This window comes from Numenius arquata, chromosome 13 (genome assembly GCF_964106895.1).
Source record: "Numenius arquata chromosome 13, bNumArq3.hap1.1, whole genome shotgun sequence".
NCBI lineage: Eukaryota > Metazoa > Chordata > Aves > Charadriiformes > Scolopacidae > Numenius > Numenius arquata.
The window spans coordinates 13,154,772-13,182,591 of record NC_133588.1 but is presented as its reverse complement, the minus strand read 5'-3'; the positions used below and the strand labels follow the sequence as shown (position 1 = coordinate 13,182,591).

Genomic DNA, 27,820 nt, shown 5'->3' with positions numbered 1-27,820 from the left:
GACTGTAAGAACCGCTCTTTTCCAAGCAAAAATCTGGGTTGTGTGGCTTCATCATTGGAGGACATATGCACTGAGAGCTTCTTTGGCACTGCTCTGACTGCCTGTTTTTTCCCAAAATCCAGAACCGCGCTGAGCCACAGGAGTCCCTGCAAGAAAATCTACCGTCGTCTTCGTCTCTGAGTCTGCTGGCTGCAGAGGAGGAGGAAGCATGAATCCCACTCTGCCTTGGATCCTTCCTCTTGGATGTGTACTGCTCCTGACAAAGGCAGCCGAATGCTTTATCTTGCCCAACTCGAGTCACCTGGAGAGCATTTTGAGTAAATATCAGGATGGGGATGCTCACTCCAGATCCAAGAGAGCCATTTTATTCTCAGACAGACAAGAGATATTGATGCTCCACAATAAATTGAGAGGTCAAGTGTACCCAGTGGCCTCTAATATGGAATACATGGTGAGTCTACCTCTTTATACTTAACTTTATTATTACTTTTTTTTAAAAAAACCCTTTTATTTCAATTTTCCTTAGAGTGCAGGAGGTGTAGCAAATTTCCTCTAAAGTAAGTTTTTCTCAAGAGGTTTCCTGGAGCAGTTTCATTCCAGAGCTAATGATACTTTAGATCATTGGACTGTTTTTGTTGGAAAGGACCACCAATGGGTCATCGAGTCCATCCGCTGCATAGTTTCAGGCCTGGTTCCATTATTCATAAACTAGTGTCTGGCCCAGCCCTGGATGCATCTCCAGTGATGGCAATTCCACTGCCTGCCTCAGCAGGTTCTTCCATTACCTTAATGTCATAAAAGCATCAGATTTTCCCTAGTGTTTAACCCACGTTCTCCCTGTGAAAGCTTTCAGACTGTTGTGACTCGTGTTTTGGAATGACACAGCCAGCTCAGAGAAACCTCTGATGGTCTTTGGGTCACCATCAGCTACCGCCCAGCACTGGAGTAGCTTCTGCCCTTTTGTCATACACTGATCACCAGAAATTATCAATGATGTGAGCCAAGCATCCACGATGCTGCTGGGAATCTGCTCACCACCTTCGAGAAACAAGGCTTGAGGAATGTGGCTCCATCCGCAAAGAAATTCAGTCCCTAGAATTAGCTGCAAAAACTCTGGGAGTTCATGGATGGATGGGTCAGTGCTATTGGCTTTTCATAGTTCAGGAAACCGAAATAAAAGTTTGGTCAATGTATTCTCCCACTTCAGAGGGACAACATAAAAGTATGAGTATTAAATATGCCTTTACCATCAACAATTCAGATGAATAGTTTTTCTTCACCTGATGCCAGAGACCCTACTTCGAGCTATTTTTGACATGCCACCAAAATATTGCTGGGCCAGAAAATGATGTAGGTAAATAATTTTTTTTTTGGTGCTTTTTTCCCAATGTGCAAATATAGTTATGACCAAAACTAGCCTGACTTCGACTGTGCGCTCCTGCTGACAGATTAAACGATTAATGATTTGTTAAGACTGTGTTTAAAAGGGTAAAAGAAATAGTACACCAAGTGTAATATAAAATTGTTTGCCAGCTGTGCTGAAATGAGTGCTGCAAATGGAAAATCCTGCCTTTTGTGACTGTGGGGAAAAGCAAAAGAGAAGGGAGGGCTGAGGACAGTAAGGCAGGACAATGGTCCATCAGCTGGTCCCCCATGAGCATTCACACCCCTGGTCTTTCATCCCACTTTTGTCAGGAATCGCACGCCTTTCTAAGAACGGGTGCTTTGTATCTCTCTTTCTCAGCAGGCTCTCACGTTATCCTGCAGACAAGGTACTGCCAGAGGAGAGGTGACTTGATTAATTTCCAGAAAGTAAACACAAAGCATGAGAAAGCCAAACGTGTTTTGGTTGGCTTTGAGGATCTGAGAGGGGCGGCCGTTGCGGACTGTCCACTGGCCGACGGCTGTTTGCGCTTGCAGCGCGTGGTTACACTTTTATGTTTGCCTTTGCTCAGTGTGCTTTTCTAGTGGTTTTTATGGGCGATTGAGGGTAAATGAAAGGGCCTTATATGCTGTGAAGAAAGAAGCTGAGTATAAGATGGTGCTACTTGGAAAGGCTATAATCAGTCTTTCATGTGTTTGTGTTTACCCAATATTACTTGGAAATGCTGTGTATATTCCGAATGTGAATCCTTTCACTTTAATCCTTTGTTCTGCATAGGACATTTCTCATTTGGCCTCGTTTAAGAGGATGGTCTGTCTTTAGTACCGTAGATAAACTTTTCTCTTTTCCTTTGGTGCCAGTGTGGAGCGTCACAGGCGATGTGTGGTGCTAATTTGTAGATAAGTAGGTAGAACTTGTTCTTGCCCATCCACCTCCAAAAGCTGCCTTGTGAAAGTCCTTTCTCCCAGCTCCATGTCTGATGTATTTAAGCGATCTAAAGTGGCAAGGGGAACTAATGTATTCCAGGAAAGGGACATATTTATCTACTACAGGATGAACTTTAGTCGGTGGAGGCTGTTAATAAGAAAGCAATAACACAGTGAGTCCCGTGACTTATCCGGAGATCAAAAGAATGATAGACATATGGGATAAAGGTAAAGTGGAGTGAAGAAATGAAGAAAGAAACAGTTTTGCTGCTGGGTTTGTATAATTAATTGAAAGCTAGCACAGGTATTCAGTGTTAATGGGAGAGTGAGTGAGCAGTGTACTTTTCCCTGAAGAAACTGGTCAAATACAGAATTGTCTTAACCCTATAACAGCTTTGATCGACGCTTTCATCGTGTATTTGGACTTTATAACAGCAGTCACAGCCGTGGATGGGAGCCAAGACCAAAACAAACTCCTTGTAAATGAAGCCAGAGTAAAAAGGACATAATAGTTCCTAAGACATCTTGACCTTTAAGACGGCTTAGTCAGATGGCTTTCAGCAGTGATGAAAGGCAGAAACCTTTCCTCTTGCGGAGGCCTCAAAGACAGCTGGATAAAACGAAATTGCTCTCAGTACAGATTGCTGGAAGGGAAATAGTTTGTTTTCATGTGTAAGGTATCTGTCCTCCCGCTAAAATGTAGGGTGGCGACTTTCCTTGTTAGGATGGGCTGGTATTTCTGTGCTCTGGGTTAGCAAAGCATATCCAAGCTTCTGCCAGGACACGGCAGCCCTGGACTCTCATGGCACTTTTAAAAGTAAATTGCCAGTATTGCAAAAAAGTCCAAGCTGGGGATAAAAATGAGGGAGTAACCCGGTCACTACAACTCGGGTATCTGGGGTTAGATTTACAAACTAGTTGGACTGAGTAAATGGGCTTTTTGTGAGGTGTATTCTTATTGAATCTAAACCTATAAATTTGTAGGAGTAAAAAAAGAGAGTCTATGTGTTAAACCACTTGGAATTGCACATGCCGGAAGGGTTCTCAATCTCTGCTTGAGAAGGAGACTGAGCATAGACGTACGCTGCCCCTCTGGCTTCAGTAGTCTTCCTAGATACTGCTTTGAATATTGGCATAAAAAATTCTTGAAGCGTAGCTGGGAAAGTCTGAAATCTATTTTTTTTTTTTTTTTTGATATGTTTATTGCTCTGAAATAATTCCAGCCTCCTGACCGCATTCACGTCTGAGAAGCAAGAGGCAAATAACTACTCTAATTTAAATGGGATGGCTTTGTAATCTGATGCCCACAGAAATGAGCTTCTCTACTCATCAAGCACAAAGCCATGCAAAGACGTAGCTCATTCCCAATTGCCTGTTGAGTATCTTTTGTCCAAGTTCATTTATTCTATCCGTAGGCATCAAAGGAAGATGTAACGCATATGTTCACATCAATTTCCATTTAATGGCCTATTGCTCATAATGTCTCTGCATTAAATTAGGAGATCTGGAACGTCTCCGCCTTTGAGGCTGCAGGGAATAATGCTCTGCTAGAAAGTCTGAAGTACTAGCAGCGCTTAACGTCTTGGGAGAGATTCTGTGGCTTGTGTGTTGGATGGGAAGACGGATTGTGGCTGGTCATTGCCTGGTGCAGAAAGTGGGAGACCACAAAAAGCTGTGTGTCTAGGCACAATTGCAATAGTCTGCTTGAACAGAGGTTTGGAAACGTGTGCGTGGTGGGTCAGATCCCATACACCTTCAAGGAGCTGGAGGGCTGAAACGGAAAATGGTTTTATTCCCTCTGTCAGAGCTGTGTCCGCATGGGGTTTTGCAGACTGACACGAATTTTCTTGGCCACTGGTCAGTTCAAAGCCAAGCTAATGAGCTCAGAGCAGCTCTGGGATATTGTTGGAATTTGGGCTGCTGAGCATGCTTAATGATAAGCTGTTCTCGGAGGTCTGGGCTGTTAGCTCAGTTAGATGAGCTCATGTTTGCCTTACAAAGATAGAGTAGACACACCAAGTTCCAAGAGACACTGCATTTTCCTGTCATCTTAGCCAGGGATATGTGGTCCCTCCCCATCCCAGTTATTACTGCCTGAGACTGTGTTCAGATACTTACTTGGAATGAGCACTTGATGTTTTTTAAATGTGTTTGAGAGCCTGAATGCCCTCCATTCCTCCAAATGGTCTCTTATGGGTCCTTTTGATATGTTTGAGATCAGGAGCTGCTTTTCTTCTGGAGAGGACAGGACTTGGACCAGCTGGTTGTGACAGTAAATGTCCAAAGAGGAGATAATCTCGCACTGGCACGTGAATGGGCTGGAGACACATTACAAGACCTCCCTTCCCTTTGGTTTTATTTGTAGGAATGTGTGGTAATATTTTAATCCCAATGAATTATCCTCTAAGGACTGTTCTGAATAGACCAGCTGTCAGGAATTACACAATGAATTCAGGCCACTGTCTACTGGGTCCAGCAAGTCTGGCCTTTAAAACAAATACACTCCTGGGCAGTGGAGCCAATGAGGCCTGCTTTCCTATTTGCCTTTGTATCGTGTTTGAGCTCATTTGGCTTACAGCTGGGTGATATTCAATGAGGACTGATGTCACACCAATGTCCTTCCCTCGGTGGGAACATAAATGGAATTTGTCACTTCTAACCTGATGGCTGTTTCACTGAGAGTGATATTAGCCTAACAGCTCTGGGCTTTGCCACCCTGTTGAGTTTGACTGGATCCATTGGTGGACTCAGCAGTTATTCTGGAAGGAGAAGGGGAGGTGGGAAAGGGAGACTCAGACCCACACCCCTTGCTCAAGAAGTTGGGTTGAGAATCTCCAGCTGTGATGGAAGCAAAGGGACGACATTCACTGTTGGAATCCCCCTTGATGGGAAAGCCGGGAAATGTCCTGATATTGAGGACAATAGATGGAAAATCATGCTGCAGCTACATCAGAGCACTGACTGCATGTTAGAAGTCTTGCAGATCTCAGAAATAGGTGTGGATGGGTTCTTGAGGTCTTCCCAGGTATGCTTTCTGCAGATCTATGCAAAGTATAGAAGTAAGAAGCATGGCGTCAAGCAGGAAAAATAATAGACCCTTCAGTGCCCTGCATTTCCATGGCAAGGGAACATCTTGAGAAACTTGTTTTTAGTCAGGGCATATCATTAAAATGTGCTGGCTTCACAAGGACAGGCCAGACACCACGGGGTGAGCTGTGATTTAGTCTTTTTTCCACGAACTACTGTTGGTTGAGTCTCTTGATCTAATGAGCTTGAGATTATGAATTGACCTGTTCTTTTCTCTCCCCATGCCCTGAAGACCTGGGATGATGAGCTGGAAAGATCAGCCCATGCTTGGGCTCAGCAGTGCATCTGGGACCATGGGCCGAGTGCCCTCATCAGGTCAATTGGACAGAACTTGGCGGTTCACTGGGGCAGGTAAGAGCTGGGGTGCTACAAGCTCATTGCAAAGAGCAATTTATGGACCCTCCTTTAGAGCCAGTTGGAAAGGGTTGCCTTGTTCATGCTTGGTAGAGCACTGGGGAGACAGGAGAAAAGCCGAGGATCGTTAGTTGCTGTTGCTCTGGTGAAATGGTTACAGTGGTAACATCTGCAGCCACCTTCAGCTGACTGTTCACAGCAAGCCCACATTGATGTGAGTTACTCCATTTATCCGTATCCCTGGGTAGTGCAGCTGTAACATGCTTAGGGTCACTCCTACCCCTTAAGGAGAACAGCTACAGAAGCCATAAACCTTGCTCCTAAATCTGCTGGTTTGGGGGGTTTATAGCACCATGCTGAGAACCAGATGAAAGCTGAGGTTTCTCAGGAGCAATTTCTGGACTCAGCTGCTAGTTCAGAACTTAATTATCTCTTGCTGTATTTCCCATAAATATTTATCCAGCTCCACATTTCTCTTTGCTGAAACCACTTTGCAGAATTTTTTTTTTTTTTTTGCAACTTCCTGGGGAAGGTTTTTAACCTGGAGTTGTTAATCCAGCTAGGATTAACAGTGGATTTGCCTTTCAATCTCACAGTGAAATTTGTTTATTGTTAAGACCCTATTATTAAGCCTGTTATAGGTTAAGTCTACTCCGTACCGCAAATATTTTGTATGTGCTCAGGAGCCCTAATGGGTGGAAATGCAGTTACGCCTGCTGTAAATCGGGTAGAGCTTGGTTGAAAGCAATGGAAATTTGCTGGTGTGAAACTGGCCTGATATAAAAATCTGCCTCGTTTTTGTTGGCAGAATTAAATAATGATTGGAAAGTAGAGTGGTTAATCCATTGGAAACAAAGTCAAAAGATTGGGCTGTTCTTGGCTCTCCTACAAGCGTTCAAGATGGCCATAGGTTACTGAGGGAGGTAGATCCAATCTTGCTCCCTTTGCAGCCACCGAGAGGAAAAAGAAATCAGATTTATCTCAGTTTTTTCAGGTACGGGCCATAACTTGATTGCCTCAATTTCCTCTCCTGTAAAATAGGATTCGGAAAGTATTCACTTAATGACATCATGAGATTAATGCTTTTAAAATGTTTCTAATGAATGATTTTTAATGAAGAGCTGGCTGAAAGAACAAACTGCAGTTGGTAATGATATCATTTGTATTTCTGGCCGCTTGCTTCATGCGAGCTGTTGAAAGCAATAAAAAGTGGTGGGTTTGAAGCGCTGCTCTGCTTTGATAGAGAGTTTGCAGATTGCTCTACTCGCTGTGCACAGGACACGCAGCGTATCGGCGGGGGTGGTGGTGGTGGTGGCTCGATGCAGAGGGAAATTGCTGCAATAAAAGGTGGGGTACGTGTGTGGGGCACCAAGTATTCTGCACCAGCTCTTGGTGCTGATGTGAGGGTGAAGAAGCCCACTCGCTTTCAAAGGTCTTACAGTATGAACTGCTAGGGGACTTCCAGATTTAGCACGTTGCCTGGTGGTAAAATAGGTACGCGATGGCTTTCGGTTTAAGATGTTTGGTAAACCCTAACTTCTGTTTACTTTAAAAATACAACTTTCCGCCAAACTACAAGTTTTTTGTAGTTGTGTGGAAAAGTCAGGAGGACATTTCAGGTCAGCGGCACTTGAAGAGCATGTCAAACCTATAAATAATACAGAAAGTCAGACCGGGATGTGAATCTTAGGGGAAAAAATAATCTTTAACATTTTCAATGAGATTTTTTTCTCCTGATTACTGGACCATATTACTGGGTTCTTCAAGCAACTCCTTCTCAGTGAATGGAACTTGCTTTAAGAAACTTTTATATAAAAATTAACAAAACATATTAAAAAATCTGAACTTACAGTACGGCAGGAGGCTACAGGTATTGTTTGGAAACTTCTACCAGGACTTTGTGATTTAAACTCTCTTTGCTCCTTCAGGTATCGCTCTCCAGCTTTCCACGTCCAGTCTTGGTATGATGAAGTTAAAGACTATACGTACCCGTATCCTCACGAGTGCAACCCGTGGTGCCCGGACAGATGCACTGGCTCCATGTGCACGCACTACACCCAGGTAAAGGAAGCGAAGAGCTTTCGTACCGATACCCTCTGCATCCCCCCTCTGTGTCCCCATTGCCACTGCGACGTGTGCCCGCAGCGGGGGGGGGCTTTGCCTGTTTCCAATTCCTGCGCTGCACTTGCAGATAGTCTGGGCCACGACGAACAAGATCGGCTGTGCCGTGAACGTCTGCAAGCAGATGAACGTCTGGGGAGAAATCTGGGAGAACGCCGTCTACCTGGTCTGCAACTACTCGCCGAAGTAAGGCAGATGAGCTGGGCTCGCGCCAGCTTCCCTAAAACTGGCATGTTGCTGAACTAGCCCGGGATCTGGGGAAGAGATTTCAGGCAGTCTAGACTGGTGGTTGTGGCTTTAAATTTTCTCTTTAGACGGCAGCGTGGGGCTGGTTCAAGGCTCTGCCTGGAAAACTGAATGAGGGGCCGGGGCCAGGCTGGAGCTTTGATGTTCCTGCCACGGGAAGGAGGAGCAGGAGATGGCCAGGACGGAGCTGGCGTGAGCTGCCAAGGGAGGCTTGCTCACTCCCTGTGCTTGGAGGGTGGGAGGGGATGGGGTGGTGATTAATACTGCTCCAGCAGCAGCCTCTGTACCCAGCCAGGTAGGCTGCCCGTATCCTGACACATTTCCACCACTTCCTCCTGCAAAATCTGCTGGTTTAAACACACCACTGCTTCGTGCAAAGCCAGCCCTGCAGCCGTCGCTGGTGGAAGCAGAGCGAGCTGGGGGCCACCGCGAGGAGCTGCGAGGGGATAAATCCCAGACCCGATGAGCACCCTGTGGATTTAAAAAAAAAAAAAAGTGAAATACCTGGATCTTGACTGATGCAGTTAACTTGTTGGTTTGATTAAATTTTAAAATGAAAATCACATTTCTTGACTACTGCATCCAGGAGAATTTCCTCCCTGGCAATGGCAATTAATATTTTCTGCTTTAATGGCTAAAGGAGAAATATTCCCACTCCAAGTCCTCGGCAATTTAAATCTTAGCAGCAAAATGAAACAGGGAAATCACTATATTCAAATGAAGTGGCTTGGAGAGTATCTGACTTCTGGAGGTTGCAGGGCAGAATGACGCAGAGAAATAAGCTGCGAGTACAGAGCTGGCGGCTCATAGCATGATCCAGGCAGAGCCCTATGGGGGGGGGGGTGTCAAAGCCCCTCTCCCCACGTTAGCTGCTGAGCGCGTTATGCTTGTGGTTTGGCGGGATTTAATAACCTGCTCCTCATGTGGGATCACACCATCTCCCTGGAGCTCCCGCAGCAGGCTGGGCTAGTTGCACGTCATCCATTCGGGGCTGCTGGATGGAAAAATACTCTATTTCTGCAGTTTCTGCTTAATCTTTTCTCTCTGGCACCAGCGCGCATTGTCCTCATCTAGCCTTATAGGTGGAGAGAGCTGAAAGAGCAATAACCCAAGGGCTGAACTCTGGCTCCTTCAACCTTCTCAGCCCCTACAGTTTGCAGGACAGAGTGCCAGAAAGGGCTTCTATTTCTGGGTAGTTTCTTGAGGAAAATGCAGTAATCAATTGATTTACTTCTGTTTACATAAGATTGCAGTATTTATATTGGAGTTTAACGTAAAAGTGATATTGCACACAATTTATTTAAGTAAATCCCTAAAAACGTAATTTTGGAGGTGAAATGAGGAGGAACGTTTTCCTTACAAGGCTTTCCTGGGCTGTTGTTTAGTCTTTGCTTCCAGCTCTGGGCCAGGATGGTTTCTGCAACTTCAGAGGCAAAACTGGGGCCTTGAGGATAGCTAGGTTTGGTGAGTCCAAAGTGCTGCTCTGGTTCCCAGATGACCTGGTGTGAGGGTCCATGTATTTCTGGTAGTTTTTTTCGGTTTGGAAATGATTCCAGATGGAAAACAGAGCAGTAAGAGCTGTGCTCCAGCCTGGCCCATGCAGCTGCCTGGGGGTGTTGCAGAAAATGTTGGGGAGACTTGTGTCTCTGATGAACAAGAGAGATGAAGGGATTTGGGCAGATGGAGGCAGCAGGCAGGCAACCTCTGAGCCCGCTGAGCTATTGCTGGAGGATGACAGGCAGCAGGGGGATGGAAAAAGTGGGGGCAAGTCGTCTTTTCCCTGTTTACAGCCCCCTATCCAAGGATGAGTGTAGCAGAAACGCCCATTTTCCCCACTCCCTTAGTGCCAGGTGGTCTTGGGGGCTGGGATGTGTATTTGGGTGCCTGACGGGTGCGCGTTGTTCCTGTGCTTGCAGGGGCAACTGGATCGGAGAAGCCCCGTACAAGACTGGCCGCCCCTGCTCCGAGTGCCCGCCGAGCTATGGAGGAGGCTGCCAGAACAATCTCTGCTACAAAGGTACGTGGTGGGGGGATTGGGGAACCCTCCTGGGTCAGGGAGAAAATGCTGGAGCAAACTTTTGCCTGGAAACTTTTAATTAGAAGCAGCTGCAGCTTTACGCGCCTTTTAATTATCTATCCTTAATATTTTGACATCATGGCACATAGTAAATCGGTGGCTGTTGCTGAAACCAAAAAGGTCTGAACTGCTTAAAATCTGGAGCTGGGATTCGGCGTGTTTTCCCCGGTGAAAACAAGAGCGAGCTCTGGGATGGGGGGAAGCTGCTCTGAGCTTACATGGGTTTGGCTCGGGAGCTCCGGCGGGATGTTGAGCGCTGGCAGGCTGTGGGCAGGAGCGATCCCATCCTCGCGGGGTTTGTTTGGGAAGGGAATGTTCTCCGGCGCTTACCAGAGGCGACGTGGGTGGGCAGAGCTTGGCTGCCCGCCCCGATCCTTCAGGGGCCAGGGACGGAGCGTTTCCCTCTCTCCCCACCTTGGTTTTCACGGCTGCATGATGAATAGAGGGATTCGTGTCTCTTGGAGGAGAGGAGGGGATCGTGGATGGTTCTTCCTGACCTGTGGAGTTTTCCCAGAACAGAGGGCAATAGAGTGAAAAATATTATTAACGCTGCAACCCCCAGTGAAGCAGTGCTGTACCCCCCCAGCACGCAGGATTTTCTAGGGTCACACATTGAGGGCATTTTCTTCCTCCTGTGTGTTTTGCTTCACAGAGAACTGGGCTCTTGGAAACAGGCAGGTTTCCTGGAGACTTGCCCAAAGCAGAGGCTTGTTTCGCTGCAACATTGCATTTATCGTCTTTAGCCCTGGGGTTGTGGGTCCAGGGGGGGTCCCCAGGGTGCAGGTGGACTGCAGCAGGGAGAGGGGAGGGGATGCCCCGGTGGTAGAAAGCCCTCTTGGAGCCACCATCCACCATCCCTGTGTTTGCACTGTTCCTTTCCTCATTGCCAAGGATGAGAGCGGGACAGGGTTGCGGGTAGGACCAGCCAAGTGGAATGAATTTTGCTGGCACCCTTTCCAAAATCCCTCTGCCCGGCTGCAACAGCAGGCAGCTTGTTCTCCATCGAAGGGTGAAGTGAGGGATGAACTTGATGTAGCAGGACCTGTGCTTTACCGGAGGAATGGCTGAAACCGTGCTCATGGGGTGGTTTGGAGAAGCAAACCCAGGTGGGAGGAGAGAAGGTTTCACCCACCTTCCCAAACACTAGGGCCCTCTCTTTGTGCGACCTTCAGAAAATTTGTTTTTCCCTCCAGAGAGAAAGAACTGCATGGGAAAAAGAAGAAATATCACCACTCTTTTTTACTAATTCATGGGGATAGTTCAAACCTTTATGTAAGATGCTCTAAATGCCTCTTTGTGTGCAGAGGAGTGGGAGAGGACCAGACCTCCCCTCCTGGTGCTGCATCTGCCCTGGCAATAGCCCCGCACTGCCTTTAACACTCATTTTTGAGTTTCCAAACATTTAAAAGCAGCTCCTTGTCAAACCAAATCGCCTCCCTCAAAATATGAACCTGCCTGACGTCCCCATCAGTGTGAACACGCTGTAATTATTTTTCAATCCCCTCTTCTAACAAGATTACCGTTACCAAGATCCAGTCATCGCTGAGACAGACGAGACCAACGAAGTGGAGATTTCGCAGGTCGCGGAGCAAACCCCGGTGCGGTTCTACCCTCCAGAAAGCAAGCCCAGCAAACCCAGCAAGCCCAAGAAAGTCATCCCGGAATCCTACATGAGTAAGGCAATCTCTTTCTTTTTCAGCTCCTGGCAGGATATTTTAGTGGAGGGGGAGGTAATCTGTGTGAAAACTCACTGTTAATTATAGCAGAAGCCTGCCAGAAGCGGGGAGCAAAGCTTTCAAAAGCCACTCGTGCCTTCTGCACATCAATCTGCAGTAGTTATTTGCTCTGTTAAGCCATCTCAAGGAAGTATCAATGAACCGAAGGTCCCCTGATGAGTAATCAATTTAGTAAATACTGGTTTATTTCCTATTTAAAATACTCTGCGCTCCACAGTTAACCTCCTTTGCAGCTTTTTTTTTTTTTCTTTTAATAATTTGTTTCCTTTTTATTTCTTGCTTGGGAAGATTTCTGAAGTTATTTGTGGAGCTGGTAGTACTTCCTCAGTTGCTTTCTAATCGCTGTTAATTAAAAGAGACTTATTGTGAAAACAAGGTGAGGCAAGCCAACACATCCTTTTCAAGTTTATCTACCAGCATCTTAAGAGTCTGTAATTAACTGGAGAATGAGAGCTCTGGCTGCAGGCCTCAGGCTGTAAATCAAAGCCTTCAGCTGTCAGATGTTTCTTCCTTGCTAATATTTCCAAAGACACCTGTCTCAGGTGAGCGGCTAAAGGAGCACGAGCCGCTCCAGGCTGGTTGGTCTGTGATAAGATTTAATCTCGCTGCACCAAAGGCCTCCAGGAAATATGCATGGTGGTTGCTCATCTCTGTGGCTTGAGAGCAGGCTGTGGTGGACTCTTTCCTCTTTAAAATATTTATTTATTTTATTTTTTCTCCTCAGCACAAGTCATTACCTGTGAAACCAAGATGAGAGACAAATGCAGAGGCTCAACATGCAACAGGTAGCATTTTATTGATACCTCTTGGAGTGCTGTGGGGAAAAAAATGGCCTAAAAATTGTCCAATTCTTGCAAACATAGGATAGGTTATACTATGTATTTTTTGTGACTATCTAGGTAGATCTCTTTTTCTTTTTTTTTTTTTTTTTTTTTTTAAAAAAAAAGCCTTCATTTCTCTTAATACAAAGCCTTCAGCCAAACCTAGCAATACGGTGACTCAGTTTATTTTACTCAGCTGTGATGACCCACAGTTTCAGGTGTCCAAAATCGTTTAATAAATTTTGGCAGAGTCATTTTGGAGCCTTTTTCATGCATTCCACTGCTGTCCAAGCCAGACCAATAATTCATGGCTTGTCCCATCCCAGCCAGTCAAGAACTTCTGGTTAAGGTTTCTGCAAAGAACGGGACAGTTTATCACTTGGAGAAAAACCAAATCCACAGAATCTAAATATTGGTCGGGCTTTTAAGGAGGGTGGAGAAACTGTTTTAAAAAGTAGCTATTTTGCAACCTTGTTTTTAAATGGAAAAGTTACGTGAAATGAATGGAATGACTATTAAATGAAATAGAGTCAAAGTCTGTTTTTCTTGAATTGTTTTTTCGCCACCCTCAAAGATATATATCTTTACTAGGTATTTGTGCCCAGCTGGCTGCTTGTACAGTAAGGGAAAGATCTTTGGAACATTTTATTATGAGAGTGTAAGTACCTTTTAATAGCTCATAGATGTAATTTGTGGGGAGGTAGCGGTAATAACAGAAATGGGAAATGCCAACAATTCTAGTGTAATTTGGCTTTTCGCATTCTCCAGTTGGGGTGCTGTAAAATGGTGCTAATAAAGACTATCTGTATTTTCTTCATCTTAGTGATGAAAAAAAGCAGCAGTCTGGAAAGGGAAAGTGATTCCAGACATGATTTTATCATGAATGCCCTTAATGTACGATGAAACCCATGGAAAGTGAGGGATGGGGACCAATAGACAGCTCTTACAAAGATCTCTTCTGTAGTGTGGGCAGCTGTCATGACGAACAGAAACGTTATATGAAAAACACTGTTAAATGTTGTAACTAAATAATATTTCGGGCTGATTTGCTGGGTCTTTAATTAACAAGTTAATTTATAAATGAAGCATGGCACTGTTTCCCCATCAAAACTACTTTTGGGGTGAAGAAATGTTGAAGATGAAAAGGTTTTTGTGTAAAAGTCTGTTTGCTTTCCCCATTCTCACTGTCGGTGCATGACTGCATCGCCCATGATACATCTTTGCCCTGTAACTCCTGTGATTGCAGACAGCCGCCTCCTCCAAGTGGTTTCCGCAGAAGTATTTTGGGTTTGAATATTTTGTTGGGAACTGGAAATATTTCATACTGGTTGTTAATTTCCAAAGCTGCTTTTCTTCTAAATCATATCTAAATGTACGGGTTTGTTATTTAAAAAAAGCTTGCCATTCAATCAGGCAGTGCTTAAAATAATAATAATAATAAAAAAAGAATAAGGCTGTGTTGGGAGAGTGAGATTTAACAACCAGATTCCAAAGGAGTGTACTCAGCTTATTTTCCATTTGGCGCTTTGGTGGTTGTTTCATTTCTTCTTCATTTTTTGCACAGCGGTTGGTCAGCGTCACTCTGTGAATGAGATTTATTTCACATACTATTTGTATTTTTGCTCTTGTCAGTCATCAAGCATATGTCGTGCTGCAATTCATTACGGCATCCTGGACAATAAAGGAGGACTGGTTGATATCACGAGGAAGGGGAGGACGCCAGCTTTTGTGAAGTCTACCAGGAATGGCGTGGAGTCTTTTAGGTATGACCTTCACGAAAATGTTTTTGGTTTTTTTTTAATTTGCTTTAAATATAGGCAGATGTTGGTCATCTTCATTGCCCATAGATAGACCTAGTGATTCAAATAATTCTAGCATGTTTATTTTTTGATGAATGTTTTTCTTTGCTTGTTTTGCAGGAAAAGTAAGCCTTCAAACGCATTCATGGTCTCCAAAGTCACAAGTAAGTTTTAAAAGTTGAGAAGAAACCATCATTGTTAGAGATTTATGGGATGCTTGAAAGCATCATTCCTCACGGTGCTCTTTTTCACTTTAAGTGGTCACGTCAAATGGTTCAGTACCACAACTAAACCCTAGATTGGTGATCCACCACCCACTGTAGGCAATTCCACCATCAACCGCCTCACTTTTCTCTGGGGATCTAAGAGGAAGATACAGAAAAAAGTGATAATGGGCCGTTTCCAGCAGCAGCTCCTGCTGATGGATCAGAGTCAGGTCCAAACATCAGCTGCAATGTCACGAGCTGCTGATAACAAAGTGGTGGAAGATGAGCCATCCTTGAATGAAAGCCTCAGTCCTGTGTGAAAACTGTATATATAAAAAAAAAGTACCTAGTATAATAGTGCAATAGTATAATGAAACATATAATGCATATGAAATTAGTTTATAACAGTGAGTCATATTTATGATGAGTACATAAATAAGTACTGTGGAGGTCTACTTTTTAAATGATTCCTGTTTTCTGAATGTCTTTGAATAGTTCCTCCTCCTCCATATAATCGTCATTTTTATTAGATCCACTTGAGCCGCTTTCATGGAAAACTAATGGTGTCAGGTTATTTGGACTTCACATCTGGAGCTGCAGCAAAAATACACCGTCTTGTGGATCAGCTGCTTTTCTCTTTTGAAAGCTGTGACCTTTTTCAGGCCACATTGTAGTATGGTAGCAGGATTTCTGCTGGAGAGCTGGTCAGCCCTCTCCTGGGTGCATCCTGCTGGCAAAGGAGCGAGGAGCTTTCCTCCTGGTGCCCTCAGCTGGACGTGGGTCTCACCAGATGTGTTGCGTGACTGTGGCTTGTGTTTTCTGCAGCTGCCTGTGCTATTAGGTCTAGTAATTTGCCTTTCCGTATTTATTTCCGCAGCACAGACGCTGGATTGCTATACTACAGTAGCTGAGCTGTGCCAGTTCAAAAAGCCGGCAACTCATTGCCCAAGGTAACTGCGTGCCATGAGCCCGAGCCCGCTCGTGCTCTGCTTAAAAGCCTCTGCACTGAGGGTGGAGGATGCTGGGGTGCTGAGGTCCCCAGATCTGAGGGCTAGGGGGGGTGGAGCTGATTTTACCGGATGAACTGGAGGGAGGGGGTTGGGAATGGCATCTTTCCTTTGCTTTTCTTGGCATCACGATAGAAAATTCACGTTAAGCTTTCAGACCCTTTCAGTAACATATAGGTCAGGCCGCGCGATCCTGTTTCAGCGCGTCCCCAGGTACGAGCGTGCAGCTTCACACTCTGCCTTGATTCCCCTGCACTTGCTAGTCTTTGGATGCAGTTTCCCTTTCCACCTTAAAACACGTAAGAAGTTTGTTCTAGAAAGCTGCTTTGTGCAGGTGTAAGTGGTGGTAGGGCAGGGGGGCACAAACATGTGCAAATGATTACATGCATACCATTGTGCAAAAATATGGGTACTGTCCTTCGAAAATGTCATAAAAGACCAATCCCTCTTTTACCAGCCTAAACCCCTCTATTTGCAGTTCTGCAGTAACTACCAAATGTCATCTGAGGGGAGCAAATAATTAAATTCACTGTTGCCACCTGCAGACCAGATGCAGGCACTTGAAATCTCCCAAGAATGCAGCTTGCTTTCCTGTTGAGCCTTGATATAGAGAATAAATATGAATAAATTGTTTTCTAGGATTTATTGTCCAGCCCACTGTAAAGACGAGCCATCGTACTGGGCACCAGTGTTTGGCACCAACGTTTATGCAGATGTGAGTATGCTCCTCTCCCTGGTGACCCCGTGTACCACAATGTTTGTATCGCAAAGCTGGGGTCATACTCTGCGATTTAGGGAAGAGAGTCAACCTCTCCTTGATCATCATGATATGGGTATGAAGGAAGAAGTAGCACCAACAGCTACAATGTGAAGTTGGATGTCAATGGGCTTGGGAAGCCCTTCCACTCTCCGACACTGATTTATTCTTATGGACTTGGGCAGGTCATTTAACCACTTTGTGCTGTTGGGCCTATGGCAGTGAAACCATGGTAGCACTTCTCCAGCTTTGCAAAGTGGTTTGGGATCTACAGATGAGCACCAAAGGGCTTTTACTATATCCTATCACACTATATAGTTGGCAAAAATAGACCTTTTTCCCCTCCCCTGTCCTCTTCTTTCTGGGAGCTGAGCGGGGTTTTTGAGCAGTCGGGTTGCAGCGCAGAGCAGTGGAAAGAGGGCAAGCGAGTTGGTTTTATTGGTTTGTTTTTCTAAACTCTGCTCATGGGGATGAGCATGGACTTGATGCTAAAACTACAGAAAGAGTCATTTTTTCAAAATCTCTTAATATTAGGCCTCTAAAAACTGGGTTTCAACATTTTTCCATTTGTGGGTGCTTCTTTTTTTTTTCTTTTTTTTCTTTTTTCTTTTTTCTTTTTTTCTTTTTTTCTTTTTTTTCTTTTTTATTTTTTTCTTTTTTCTTTTTTCTATTTTTTCTTTTTTTTTCTTTTTTTCTTTTTTTTCTTTTTTTCTTTTTTTTTTCTTTTTTTCTTTTCTTTTTTTTCTTTTTTTTCTTTTTTTTCCGCAGGAGATGATTGTGTTTAGAAAATGCCAGCTCCCTGGCTGGTGCGTATCCTGTAGGAACGTGCTTTTTGAAGGCCTGGGGGAAGGAGTTGGCAGATTGTGGCCCCCAGCTTGGGGTCAGCGTGGAGCTTTGCAGACTCCTGAGAAAAAACATCCTGCAGAAATCATACAGTAATTTGGGGCAAGCAATTTTGCAAGCAATTAAAAAAAAAAAAAACCCAACCATTTTTTTTAATTTTACTTGGGAACTATTTTTTTAAAGGTAGAGCTGCACAAACAGGTTATCCTGGGATAGCTGACATCCAAATTCATCGGGCAGCTGCAACCCCACGGTACCTGCCTCTCTGCATGCTCCCATCTGCAGGAAATGGGAAATAGTTTTCTCTCTTTTACTGAGGACAGAACTACCTCAGATCACCCCCGAACAGGGTCTGTGATTACAAGGGTATTAGGTGAGGACCAGCATCCTGGGCTGGCATTGTTTCCCGATTTGTACTGACGCAAAAGGATTAGTGTCCTTTAATGAATCGCAAGCTCCATTTCCTACCGTACCCCCTGGGTATTGTTTCATAAATGGAGGCATGGACTGTGATTTGGGAGAAAAGTAAAAGAGGGGAAAAAAAAGTATTTGGCCACTTCCTAGAGGATTTGGTTAACCTGTTTCTGGACTACTGTACTAATAGCGTGATGTGGGTTTAATAAGGAAAGCATTTAGGTTTTTACGAGAGTGCGAGATTGGTAGCAAAGCAGGTAAAACCAGCTGGGAAAAAGGAGTTTGAGGTGGCTATGGAACATGCTGCAAAGGGAGAGAGAGGTCCTGATGCTGAGAAATGCTCCGCCTGGAAAGCTGACAAGAGCAACACACATGCTGTGCAGGGAGAGTTTGGGCAAAGGCTTTTCCCAGGGAGCATGGGCTGTGTGGGATGCTCTCCAGGAGGGGATGCTGTGATTTAACCCAAGCCCACAGCTGAGGAATAATTAAAGCAAGCAATAAGCTGGATGAGACAAGTGCTAGTCTTCTGGGAGGGCTCTTTGGCCTCATTTCTAGAGTCATGGCCCTGAGGGGACTTGTGTCCCAACTATGTCTTCTTAAATAAGTTATCTAAAAGAAAATGAAGCATCTTGTCCTGTTTCCAGTCTGTGCTCCCTGCAAGGTGCCCTCCGGCCTTTTAGCACCTCCTCTAAAAATTCCATTTGCTAAATGCTCTGGCAAGTAAGGAGTCAATAATCCAAGCTGCAATGACAAAAATGCTTGGCTAGTCCATGTAAGTGGACCTGATTTACTGTGCTTTTGGCCCTAGATAGCGTTCAAGTCTACGTGGTCCCAGGAAGGCACGTGAAAATTTGTTTAACCGTGAACAAAGCTGTGACATGGAGAATTGGCAATTTTTATGAGATAACACTGATTTTTATCCGGGCAGCATAGGCACCACTAACTCAGTTTGAGTTAAGGAATTTTTAGCAACTTTAAATGCATTCTGATAAGGTTTTTTTTTTACTCATCATCATGAAATTATCTTGGATTACATGTTTGTAAGATTATCTCCTGGGTACTCCTGGTGGCTTAAAGCACAAAGAGATATTGGTGGCCTTTGCCTTAAAAAGCAGTGCAGGAAATTGTTCATGGTGAAATAAGTAAGCCTGTGGAACAGTGACATAGAGGAGCCTTAAAATTTGGGGCACATGGCCAAAATGCAAGAAAATACGCGATGGGAAAAGTTCGTGCCCAAATCCCAGGTCTTTCCACTGAATAGCATTGCTTTTTGGTGAGAGCAGCCTTGCTGCCTGCACGCAGGGTTTGCAAATGGAAGCAGTGTATGGGGGGAATGTATCCATCATCCTTCCAGTGCTGAAATCAGTGGTGGGGAACAGAAAATTTGTCACCTCTTTTCCCTGGTAGCACATTGGCGGAAAACCTAAAAAAATTCTATGGACACATGATTGTGCCTAGGAAATAAAACTCCACTCTTCTGCTGTGGAGAGGACCAGTTCCTGTGGACAGGACCAGTTCAGGGGTGGTCCTGGAGCTGTGTGAACACCCAGGGGTCTTTATCAAGGCTGTAAAAGAGCTTTTAAATGTCACAAGACACTGTCATTTGTCACTGCCTGGCTCCTAGCGTGACACACTGCAAGGGAAACCTGTCCCCATCCCTGCTCAGGAGCGTTATCGAGCTAGGAGAGAAAGCAGCGTTCTGCTCTTGAGATAAGGTCTTTTATCCCCAGTTGTGCAGCAATTAGTTGGAGGAGGATAGATCACCTGTGTAACGAGGCAAGCATGTATCACCAGAGCAAACCAACCTGGGTGGCTCAGCGCTCAGGAGATAGGAAATTAATGATTAAACCGTTCACACTAATGAGGAAATGATGGGTGATTAAACTCATAGTCACAGACTATTGCTAATGGCCCACTATAAAGTAGTATTGTCATTTTATGGTGTATGCCTCAGAGTCCACTTCACCCGGAAATGCCCCCAGAGCATCCCAAGGGGCTACACCATGGAAAGATGTTGCATTGTCCGTACAGCAGTCGTACTTCTGAATATGAGGACAAGGCTTTTCATCTTTTAATGTCTCATCTTCCAAAAGCTCTGAGATCAATTCATCAAAGCAAAGCTCAGCCTGAGATACGAGAGGGCTGTAATCCAACAGAGTGATAAGGGGAGGTTTGGGGTAAGGCAATAAAAAGCCTGTTGGTCAAAGCTTTGAGCGAGAAGCAGCACAGCAAGTCCTGGAAACAAACAGAAATGCCTTGAAAGGAACATCGTTTAGGATGTCTCCCAGTGGAGAGTGTTGCAAATTGATTCAGGACCGTTTAATTTTACGAGCCAATTTTAGATTTACAGATTTCCCACTGCATACTAGGGCGAATTCACAGCATATCTTCCAAACACAGCATTCCCTTGCTCCCTTGACCATATATAGAAGCAAAATACCAAATTGGCACTCGAAACTCAGAGAACTGCCAAGAGATAGGCCATCCAAAGTGATAAATATATAGGGGACAAGGCAAACCTGCCATATATGGCTGTGAGAATGAAACAGCACGATCCGTATTGTACGTATGCGATGGGAATGTTTGCCCTTGGCGCTGTTTTTGTGGTACCTTGGTTTTTAGCAACCGGGGAGTTTGTGGGGTTGGGATTTTCACCTGCTGCAGTTCCCTGTGCAAAGCTGGCTTTTGCTTTTTGTTATTCCATCTTGCTGTATGTAAATCCTCTAGAGGGTTGATGGCCAAGTTTATACTATGCCTAAGCCCTCTCTGCTCTTGCTCTATTTCCTGGATGTTCTGGGAGCTCAGTCATCAGTTGTTAGTGTTTTGTGTTCCTCCAGCTCTTCTGACACTGCAAATCTTGGAGACCAGGGCAACAGCATGATGTGCAATAGAGAAGCTTTAATCTTTTCAGAAATTTTAATCTCCCTCTGCACTTGGTGTTGTCTTATGGGGTAATGCTTGTCCAAAACCTACACCACTCAATAGGTATAGTCCTTCTATTTTTCCTAGAAAGAAGTATGTGAACTGTCCTGGATAACTGGTGGTCATTTACCTTAATTCAGGAAAAGCATCTGCTTTTCAAGCAACTGGGTGAATAAACTTTGCTGAGGTAGCTGGTCACTAGCAAAGAATTTCACCGCAGCGGTTTCTCTGGTGCAGACCCAAGAGGCACTGGCTGGAAAGTTGTCCTCGATTCAGCTTTGGACCTGGACAATCTCCCAGGCACAGCTCCACCATAGATGGGAGCGGTGGAAAGGCTGCTCGTCCTCTGCAGCGGTGGTGGATCTTCTTATAGCTGGGGCTTCTGACAGACCTGCAAGTTCTGTTCCGTGACATCATTTATCCCTAGTCTGTCCATAAGAGGGACAGAATTCATTCATAACTTTTTCACTCTTCCTTTTTTTTTCTTTCATTTTTTTTCCCCTGGTTTTCCTTGGTGCTTATGAAGATGGTAAATCTCCAGGTATAAAATACACACAGTTTGTAAGTCAAAATAATTAAATATTTTTCAGAGCTCCAGTATCTGCAAAACTGCAGTGCACGCAGGAGTCATTTCAGATGAAAGAGGTGGTTTCGTGGACGTGATGCCTGTAGAAAAGAAGAAAAGTTATGTTGGTTCCTTGAAGAATGGAGTCCAGTCTGAGAGGTAGGGTTTTTTTTTCTTTGTACTTTCCTCTTACTCTCGACTGTGTGTTCAGTGGTACGTCAAAGTCGGCAGGTATCAGCCAGAAAGGCTGATGGATTGGAAATATGTGACTTAACAGTGTCACTGTGAATTCTGAGACCCAAACAAATAGAGCGTGTTGTCCTGCTCTTGCCTTTCTCAAGTGAGTAGTTGATTTCAGATTGGTGTGAAAGGTATGGAATATTTTTAAGCCTTTTTTTTGTTTGTTTGTTTTATTACAGTATGAATCCATATTAATACATTTTGTTGTGTGTGTTAAACACATTGAAAGATAGCATGGATATTTCTGCAGCTTTCATCCTGGGTCATGCTTTCAGGCTTACAATTGGGAGTTCCATCCGATTCTGGGGTGTGGGATGCATTTGTATTTTATAAGTAGTTATTTCCTCTATTCTCTCTGAAGGAAGCACGAGTAAATTAACCTCTTGAGAGATGCTGAAACACTTTTTGAAGATGGATTTGCCATCCTTGTAATTTTTTGTAGTTTCTTTTGGGCCAACCTTGCTTGTTTCAGTGAAAAATTGCAAATCAGGGCTTCCAAAGTCCTGCACCTCCAGATGATCGCAATGATAGTCACACCCATTCAGTCCTTTCTAATTTGAAACTTCTGTTTCAGTTTGTGATGAATTTTTTCAGATATTGGTGTGATTTCTCAGAGCTATCTTTGCAAACATAGAATTTTCCACTATTTTGGGAGGGATTTATTCACTCCTCACATGGGTCTGTCTGGTCTATGTAGTTCCTCCTTTATAATTACCATTAGAAATCCAAACAAATTTGTTATTTTTATTCTAATAATGGATATCCCAGAATGCTGTGAAAATAGACTAAGACAGGAAAGCTATAAGCATTAAGTATGGGCTTCTTTAGTATTGATCTATCATTGTGAGTATTTCGTAGTTGTGTCATTTGCAATGCAGTAGATTGGATTTAGGTGACAAACCTCCTGTCCGTATGAGTTTTCTTCTCTCTCTGTCTTGCTTTCACTTAACTTTTATACTACCAGACAGCTTTTTTACTTGGATGGCAATCTCTGCCCTAGCTAAGAATAAACTCTACCACTAGCAGTGACATGCAATATGAGCACCAGGTGCTGATCTAGGAGGTGAGAGAAACCAAAGACGTTCTCACAGCAGGGATGAGCACGGAGGTTTGGAAAGTGTTATTTACACTCAGCAAGAAGGAGCACCTTCGTGCTGTGAGGTCTTGCTGGACAGTGAAATAGCTTTTCAAAGATCAAGGTGAAAAGCTTACCCTTTAGGACACTGTAAATAACCTTTGGTAAAGATACATACCCAAACAGGTACGAGAAAAGGTTGTCTGTAAGATTTATTGAGTCTTCACACTTGTTGGAAGGTTTATTTTGCAGGAATATGAAATTTTGCCTTTTTCCTGGGGTTGTGCAGCCCAGCAGGGCTGAAGAAATAAGAGCAGGGAATGGAAACAACTCCTTGCCCCCCATGCACGCAGCCACCCCCAGCAGCTCAGTCAGAGCTGTTGGGGACAGCTCTGCAGGTTGAAAATGAATATACTTATTTATTGTCATTTAATGTGAGCTGACCTGGATACTCTCATTGCCAGCACCAGGAGATGGGCCAGACAGGCTCTGGGAACCTGCCAGCCAATTTGACAACTGTTTTTAGGAAAGCATGTTCCTCTTTATGCCTGAATCCCTGCATAAGGGAGCACAGTGTTCCTTGGATAAAAGCTAGCTCTGTAAGAGAGGCTGTGGCTTCGCAGCTCCTTTTGTTGGCATTAGCACTGCAGATTGGGGTTGAAAACAAAAAAAAAAAAAACCAAACCAAACAAAACATAAATAAAAATAATAATAATAAAAAAAAAATACTAAAAAAAAAACCAGCTTCAGCTGCTGTGCTGAAGCAGCGCACCCCAAAGAAATTTGGAGTTACCTGCGGGGCTGTCACACTGTGGGTCCTGCAGTGCTTGCATTTGGTTCATCGCATCATTATTTTTCTTTTTTTTTTTTTTTTCTTTTTCTCCAGCTTGAAGAATCCTTCAGATGGAAATGCATTCCGAATTTTTGCTGTGAAGCAGTAAATTCCCAGGGAAGGTGCAGGTTTCTTTGGGAGAGCGCTCTGTTGATCTCCAGAGACAGGAAGACTCCTCTGATGGCATCAGCTCTGACTGTACCCTCCTTGCCGATCTCTTTCAGGGAATTAAAAAAAAAGAAAAGGAAAAAAAAAAAAAGACACCAGGTTCTGACTCAGCTGTTCGCATCTCATCGCACCCGTTCAGCGTTGTTGTATCTTTTCGTTTCATGTTTTTGTTTCTCTAGGGGCATTCAGCAATGACAAACTGTTCTAACTTTCAATTTACGAGAGAGGTGTGCTACACAGAACGGTGGTGGCTCAATATCCAGCGGACGTAGGGATCTCGGCCTGGCCCTGGGTGGCATTTTCAGGGTGTGAAGCATCTACTGCGATGGGCGTGAGGATGTGCACTGCTGAGCGGACTCAGAAGTGAGCGACTGTCCAGGAGCTGGACCATTTGAAATGAGAAACTGTTTTAAAAGTTGCATCTTTTGGGGAGAGGCTGGGCTTTGAGAGAGTGGTTTTGTGTATGTTTGATGTTTTCTGTGCAAAAGAAGAGGAAATTTGGTGGTTTCCCAACGAGGTGGCATGCATCAGCACAGCTGTGTGAGGCTGCTGGGGTATCGCGCTAGGCTACGTTTTACGGTGGTGTCATGTTTGGGGAGAGGACCTTCTTGTCAGCCAGACATCAAGGTGTTTTGGGGACTGGAGCAGGGTGTGAAATGGTGGCAGAGGTCCTCGCTGCAGAAAATGAGGCTACCAGATAATCAAAACAGCAGGTTTAGTGTTTGCTGGTCAAACATTCGCAGGTATTTTGCAAGTCTGGCAACCTATGAGAAGTCAGTGAATCGGGGCTCCTGTGCTGGCACATCTCATCCTATACTACACGCCATTTCAAATAAAATTTCAGTTAAATGCAGTGTATTGTTTCATACAGCAGTGCTGGTTGTTTTATCTGTAGTAGTTAAGTAGTGATAAAGTTAATCTTATTTCTGCTAGGAATGGTTGCATCCATAGGAAGCATGTTCACTTCACCTTTGTGAAGCTCTTTGTGGTGTGTGCGGTTCTGAGACTTTAAAGATACGGCATAAACTGGGGTAGATGAATTTTTCCTCTTACGTTTGTGACACCAACAGATCCCAACTTTCAGTGTAAAGACTGTACCCATGAGCATTTGTATCCAGGATGGTAGGTTTTGCAAAACCCACAGGTGTTGTAGTGATAATGTTCAATGTTTTGTTATTTATATCTCAACATGAATTGAAATGCATTTCAAAGCCAAGAGAAGAGCCTAGCCTGACCAGCTATTTAAGGCAGGAGAGTATTCTCTGCTTTATATTGGAAATGAATTTTTAGAATCAGTCTAAACATGAATCTGGTTGTCTTTTGATGCACACATATTCAGTAACTTCATTACTCATGAGAAGGCAACGTAAACTTTAATTTTCAGTTCTTGGAAATGCATAGTCCTTCTGCTCAATAACTTGATTGTAATATTGTATACCAAATGGGAAAATATTTCCCCGTTTGGCAGAAGTCTCATAGCTGCTCTTATGCTCAGGCTACGTTTGGTTTAATCTAGAGAGATATAAAAGCCATCTCTTCAAACTGTTTCAAAACACAGACCAAAAATGTTTGTATGATTAAGCACTTCTTTAATTCTGTAAAAACCACAAACTCAGCAAGAAAATTGCATTTATCACTCAGTTTGTCTCACCGTTGTGGTTTCTTTCTCTGTGAAATCTGAATTTGGAAAGAGACGTTTTGTAAAATATGAAATTGGAGCTGCTTTGCATCGTCTCCAAAAGTGCTGCACAGCAAACCTACCTTTGGGGTGGACAGGGAGAAATGACTCTCCTGTCATCATTGAAATGACTCGAGTGTTGTCGTTGTTTATATAGTATCGTCTTCCAAGGTGTACAGTATTTGCTTTAGATAGGAAAACTGAATTATTTTTTTCTTACTAGGTAAATTGATGTTAAAACAGCTGGAACAAGTCTTAGAAAAGCTGCTGGTTGGAAGTGCTTGAGATCTTGGCAGTGAGATAAGGCTTCCCTGTTTCTGCCCACTGTGAATAATTATGCTATACATGGTCTGGTTCAAGCCCACTAAATACTGCAGCATGAATCTATGACCATCATGGGCCACAGTACTATTTATTGAATTGGAAAGTGTAAGAGGTGCAGTCAGGTATGGGGACTGCACGAGCACGTAACGCCTCGATGCTAAAGTAGGATCCCACCTCGAATATGCTGTCTGTGACAATTACGTATACTGTAAAATAATGGAAGGAAACATGAGGGCTCTTAGAGAAAAGTCCAGGGGATTATTGTGAGCACATAAAAATCCTAACAGCTTGGGATGTATCTACCTGACAAAAAGGGAGCAAGGGAAGAATTATTATTCCAACAGAAATATCCTAAAATGCTTAATTCAAGTTACAATTGCCTATTTTTATCTTCAGCCAACTGGTTTGGATTTTTAAAAACCGATGTTAATTTAAGTCTGTATCTGTTTATTTTTATATTTGTTGTACAAAAGAGAAATTGTGACTTTACTACACAAATATTATTCGAGGTCCTGGGTGCTATTAATTTAAACATACCTCCACCAGAATTAGGTGCGATCAGGTCCTCCAAGGCAGTCATGATATATCAATTACTTGCAATCATGTGTGCTAGCTATTCATACCTAGGTGGGACAGTACCAGTTTTTAGCCAAATATTTACTGATTTTATTTCTGATATCAAAACATTTCTCAGCCTAATGTATTTCATTGCAGCTTAAAGATGCAGCATATCTTTATACCAACAGATACGTTCCTCCTTAGACCTCAGCTCAGCAGATTAGTAAGCATGTGCCGACTAGAAGCACCCGGGCATAGCCTTGCTGAAGTGTCTGGTTAAACCCCTGGCAAAGCTGATGCTGCCTGGCGGTTCTTTTCCAATAAAACTATTTTTGAAACCGAGACGGCCAGTGCAGACCCTGCCCTTGCAGAGCATCTGGCTCAGCATAGCCAAATCCCCAGAAGACACAACCAGCGTGGCGCTTCCCCTGGTGCTGTCGGGTCTGTGGGCTCCATTAATTTCTTCATTTTAAGATGTTCAGCCAACAGCTGATTGCGGAGTCTCCAGTTGGTCGGTGGTGCAGTCTAAATATTTAGGGCCAGTTCATAGAGTTGCTTTTTTTTCTATGAAAAATGATGTATTTTACTTCCTATGTATAAAAGTTTCTTGTAAATTTTTGTGTGCCTTTGCATGTTTTTCAAGGGGCTGTGTGTTTGTTTATAAACTATAAATTTTTTTTCTAAATACAGAATTGTAAAATATCTTCCCTCCTTCCCCCCCTTCCCCCCCGCCATTTTCTTTTGATTTCTGAATTATTTGTGAAATAAAACTTTCCCAGAATGACTGCCTCCCTTGTCTTAAATGCTCAGCCAGAGCTGGGGTTGAATTTAGAAGAGCTATTTGGGATTACCCCCAGGGACTGGAGCATCCTCCGGAGAGCCTAAGCGAGATCAGGATGTGCAGAGTCTGTTCCACAAACAAATAAATAAAACTGCCCAGTACCCACGTATTAAAAGTCAACCTTTACCGCATCAAGACTAAGATACAGCCTTTCCTGAAACATCCTGAGAGTAAGGGAAAATCGGTGTCTGTCTTTAAGTCCTTGCAACATAAGGGATGAAGTAGATTAATAGAGTTGGAAATAGCGTTCAATGAAGTAGTGCTGCAAAGAACAAGTGAGATGAACTCCTCCCCACCTGACCAGGCTGCTCTTAAATGTACCCTTATTTTTTTGAAGGGAAAAGTATATAGATGTGGTGCTGGGGGAGGGCGGGGGGGGGGGGGGGGGGATTGGGGTTGTTTTTTTGTAATTCCCCTTGAAATTTTCTCCAAGCTCATACTTGCCGACAGCACCACAAATCAAACCAAGTTGTTTCATGGTAATTCAACACCATCTTGGTTAAAGGAGCATCACGACAAGGAGGTTTGCAACTCAGCCTCCAGGCAATGAGCACCATATGGCTTTTAACCAAAAATGTGGACTGAGCCATGGGAGGGAGTCCTGATTGACAAGAAAGCCATTACATATACAACAAGATCAACATAAAATACAGAGATGTTTGCATTACTCCAAGGCTGGCCCGAGACAGTTATGGTTGAACAATATTTACCCGTAAAACCCAAACCAAGGACTGACGTGGTAGCACAGTTATTGAGCTGCCGATGATTTCTGCAGAAGGAAAGTTTCATGGCTATTGCATGCTCTGTAGTTGCAAACTGCCTGCTTGAACCTGCTCATT

The 27,820-nt window shown here is 43.9% G+C and overlaps 1 protein-coding gene across 1 annotated transcript; it reads left to right on the top strand.

Annotated features, from left to right (window-relative positions):
• On the top strand, positions 1-26,917 carry CRISPLD2 (cysteine rich secretory protein LCCL domain containing 2). Its single transcript, XM_074157895.1, has 14 exons — positions 1-451; positions 5,630-5,748; positions 7,680-7,812; positions 7,943-8,058; positions 10,035-10,135; positions 11,711-11,869; positions 12,656-12,716; positions 13,344-13,410; positions 14,385-14,515; positions 14,672-14,715; positions 15,635-15,707; positions 16,404-16,479; positions 21,291-21,424; positions 23,467-26,917. The coding sequence occupies exons 1-14, from the start codon at positions 209-211 to the stop codon at positions 23,519-23,521; spliced, it is 1,512 nt and encodes a 503-aa protein (XP_074013996.1). The 5' UTR covers positions 1-208; the 3' UTR covers positions 23,522-26,917.
• The last annotated feature ends 903 nt before the right edge of the window (positions 26,918-27,820 follow it).

Coding starts and splice junctions, on each gene's coding strand:
- CRISPLD2 (XM_074157895.1), top strand. CDS start 209: ATGAATCCCACTCTGCCTTGGATCCTTCCTCTTGGATGTGTACTGCTC. Junction 7,813..7,942: donor TGTGCACGCACTACACCCAG/GTAAAGGAAGCG, acceptor CTGCACTTGCAG/ATAGTCTGGGCCACGACGAA. Junction 12,717..13,343: donor AGAGGCTCAACATGCAACAG/GTAGCATTTTAT, acceptor TATCTTTACTAG/GTATTTGTGCCCAGCTGGCT.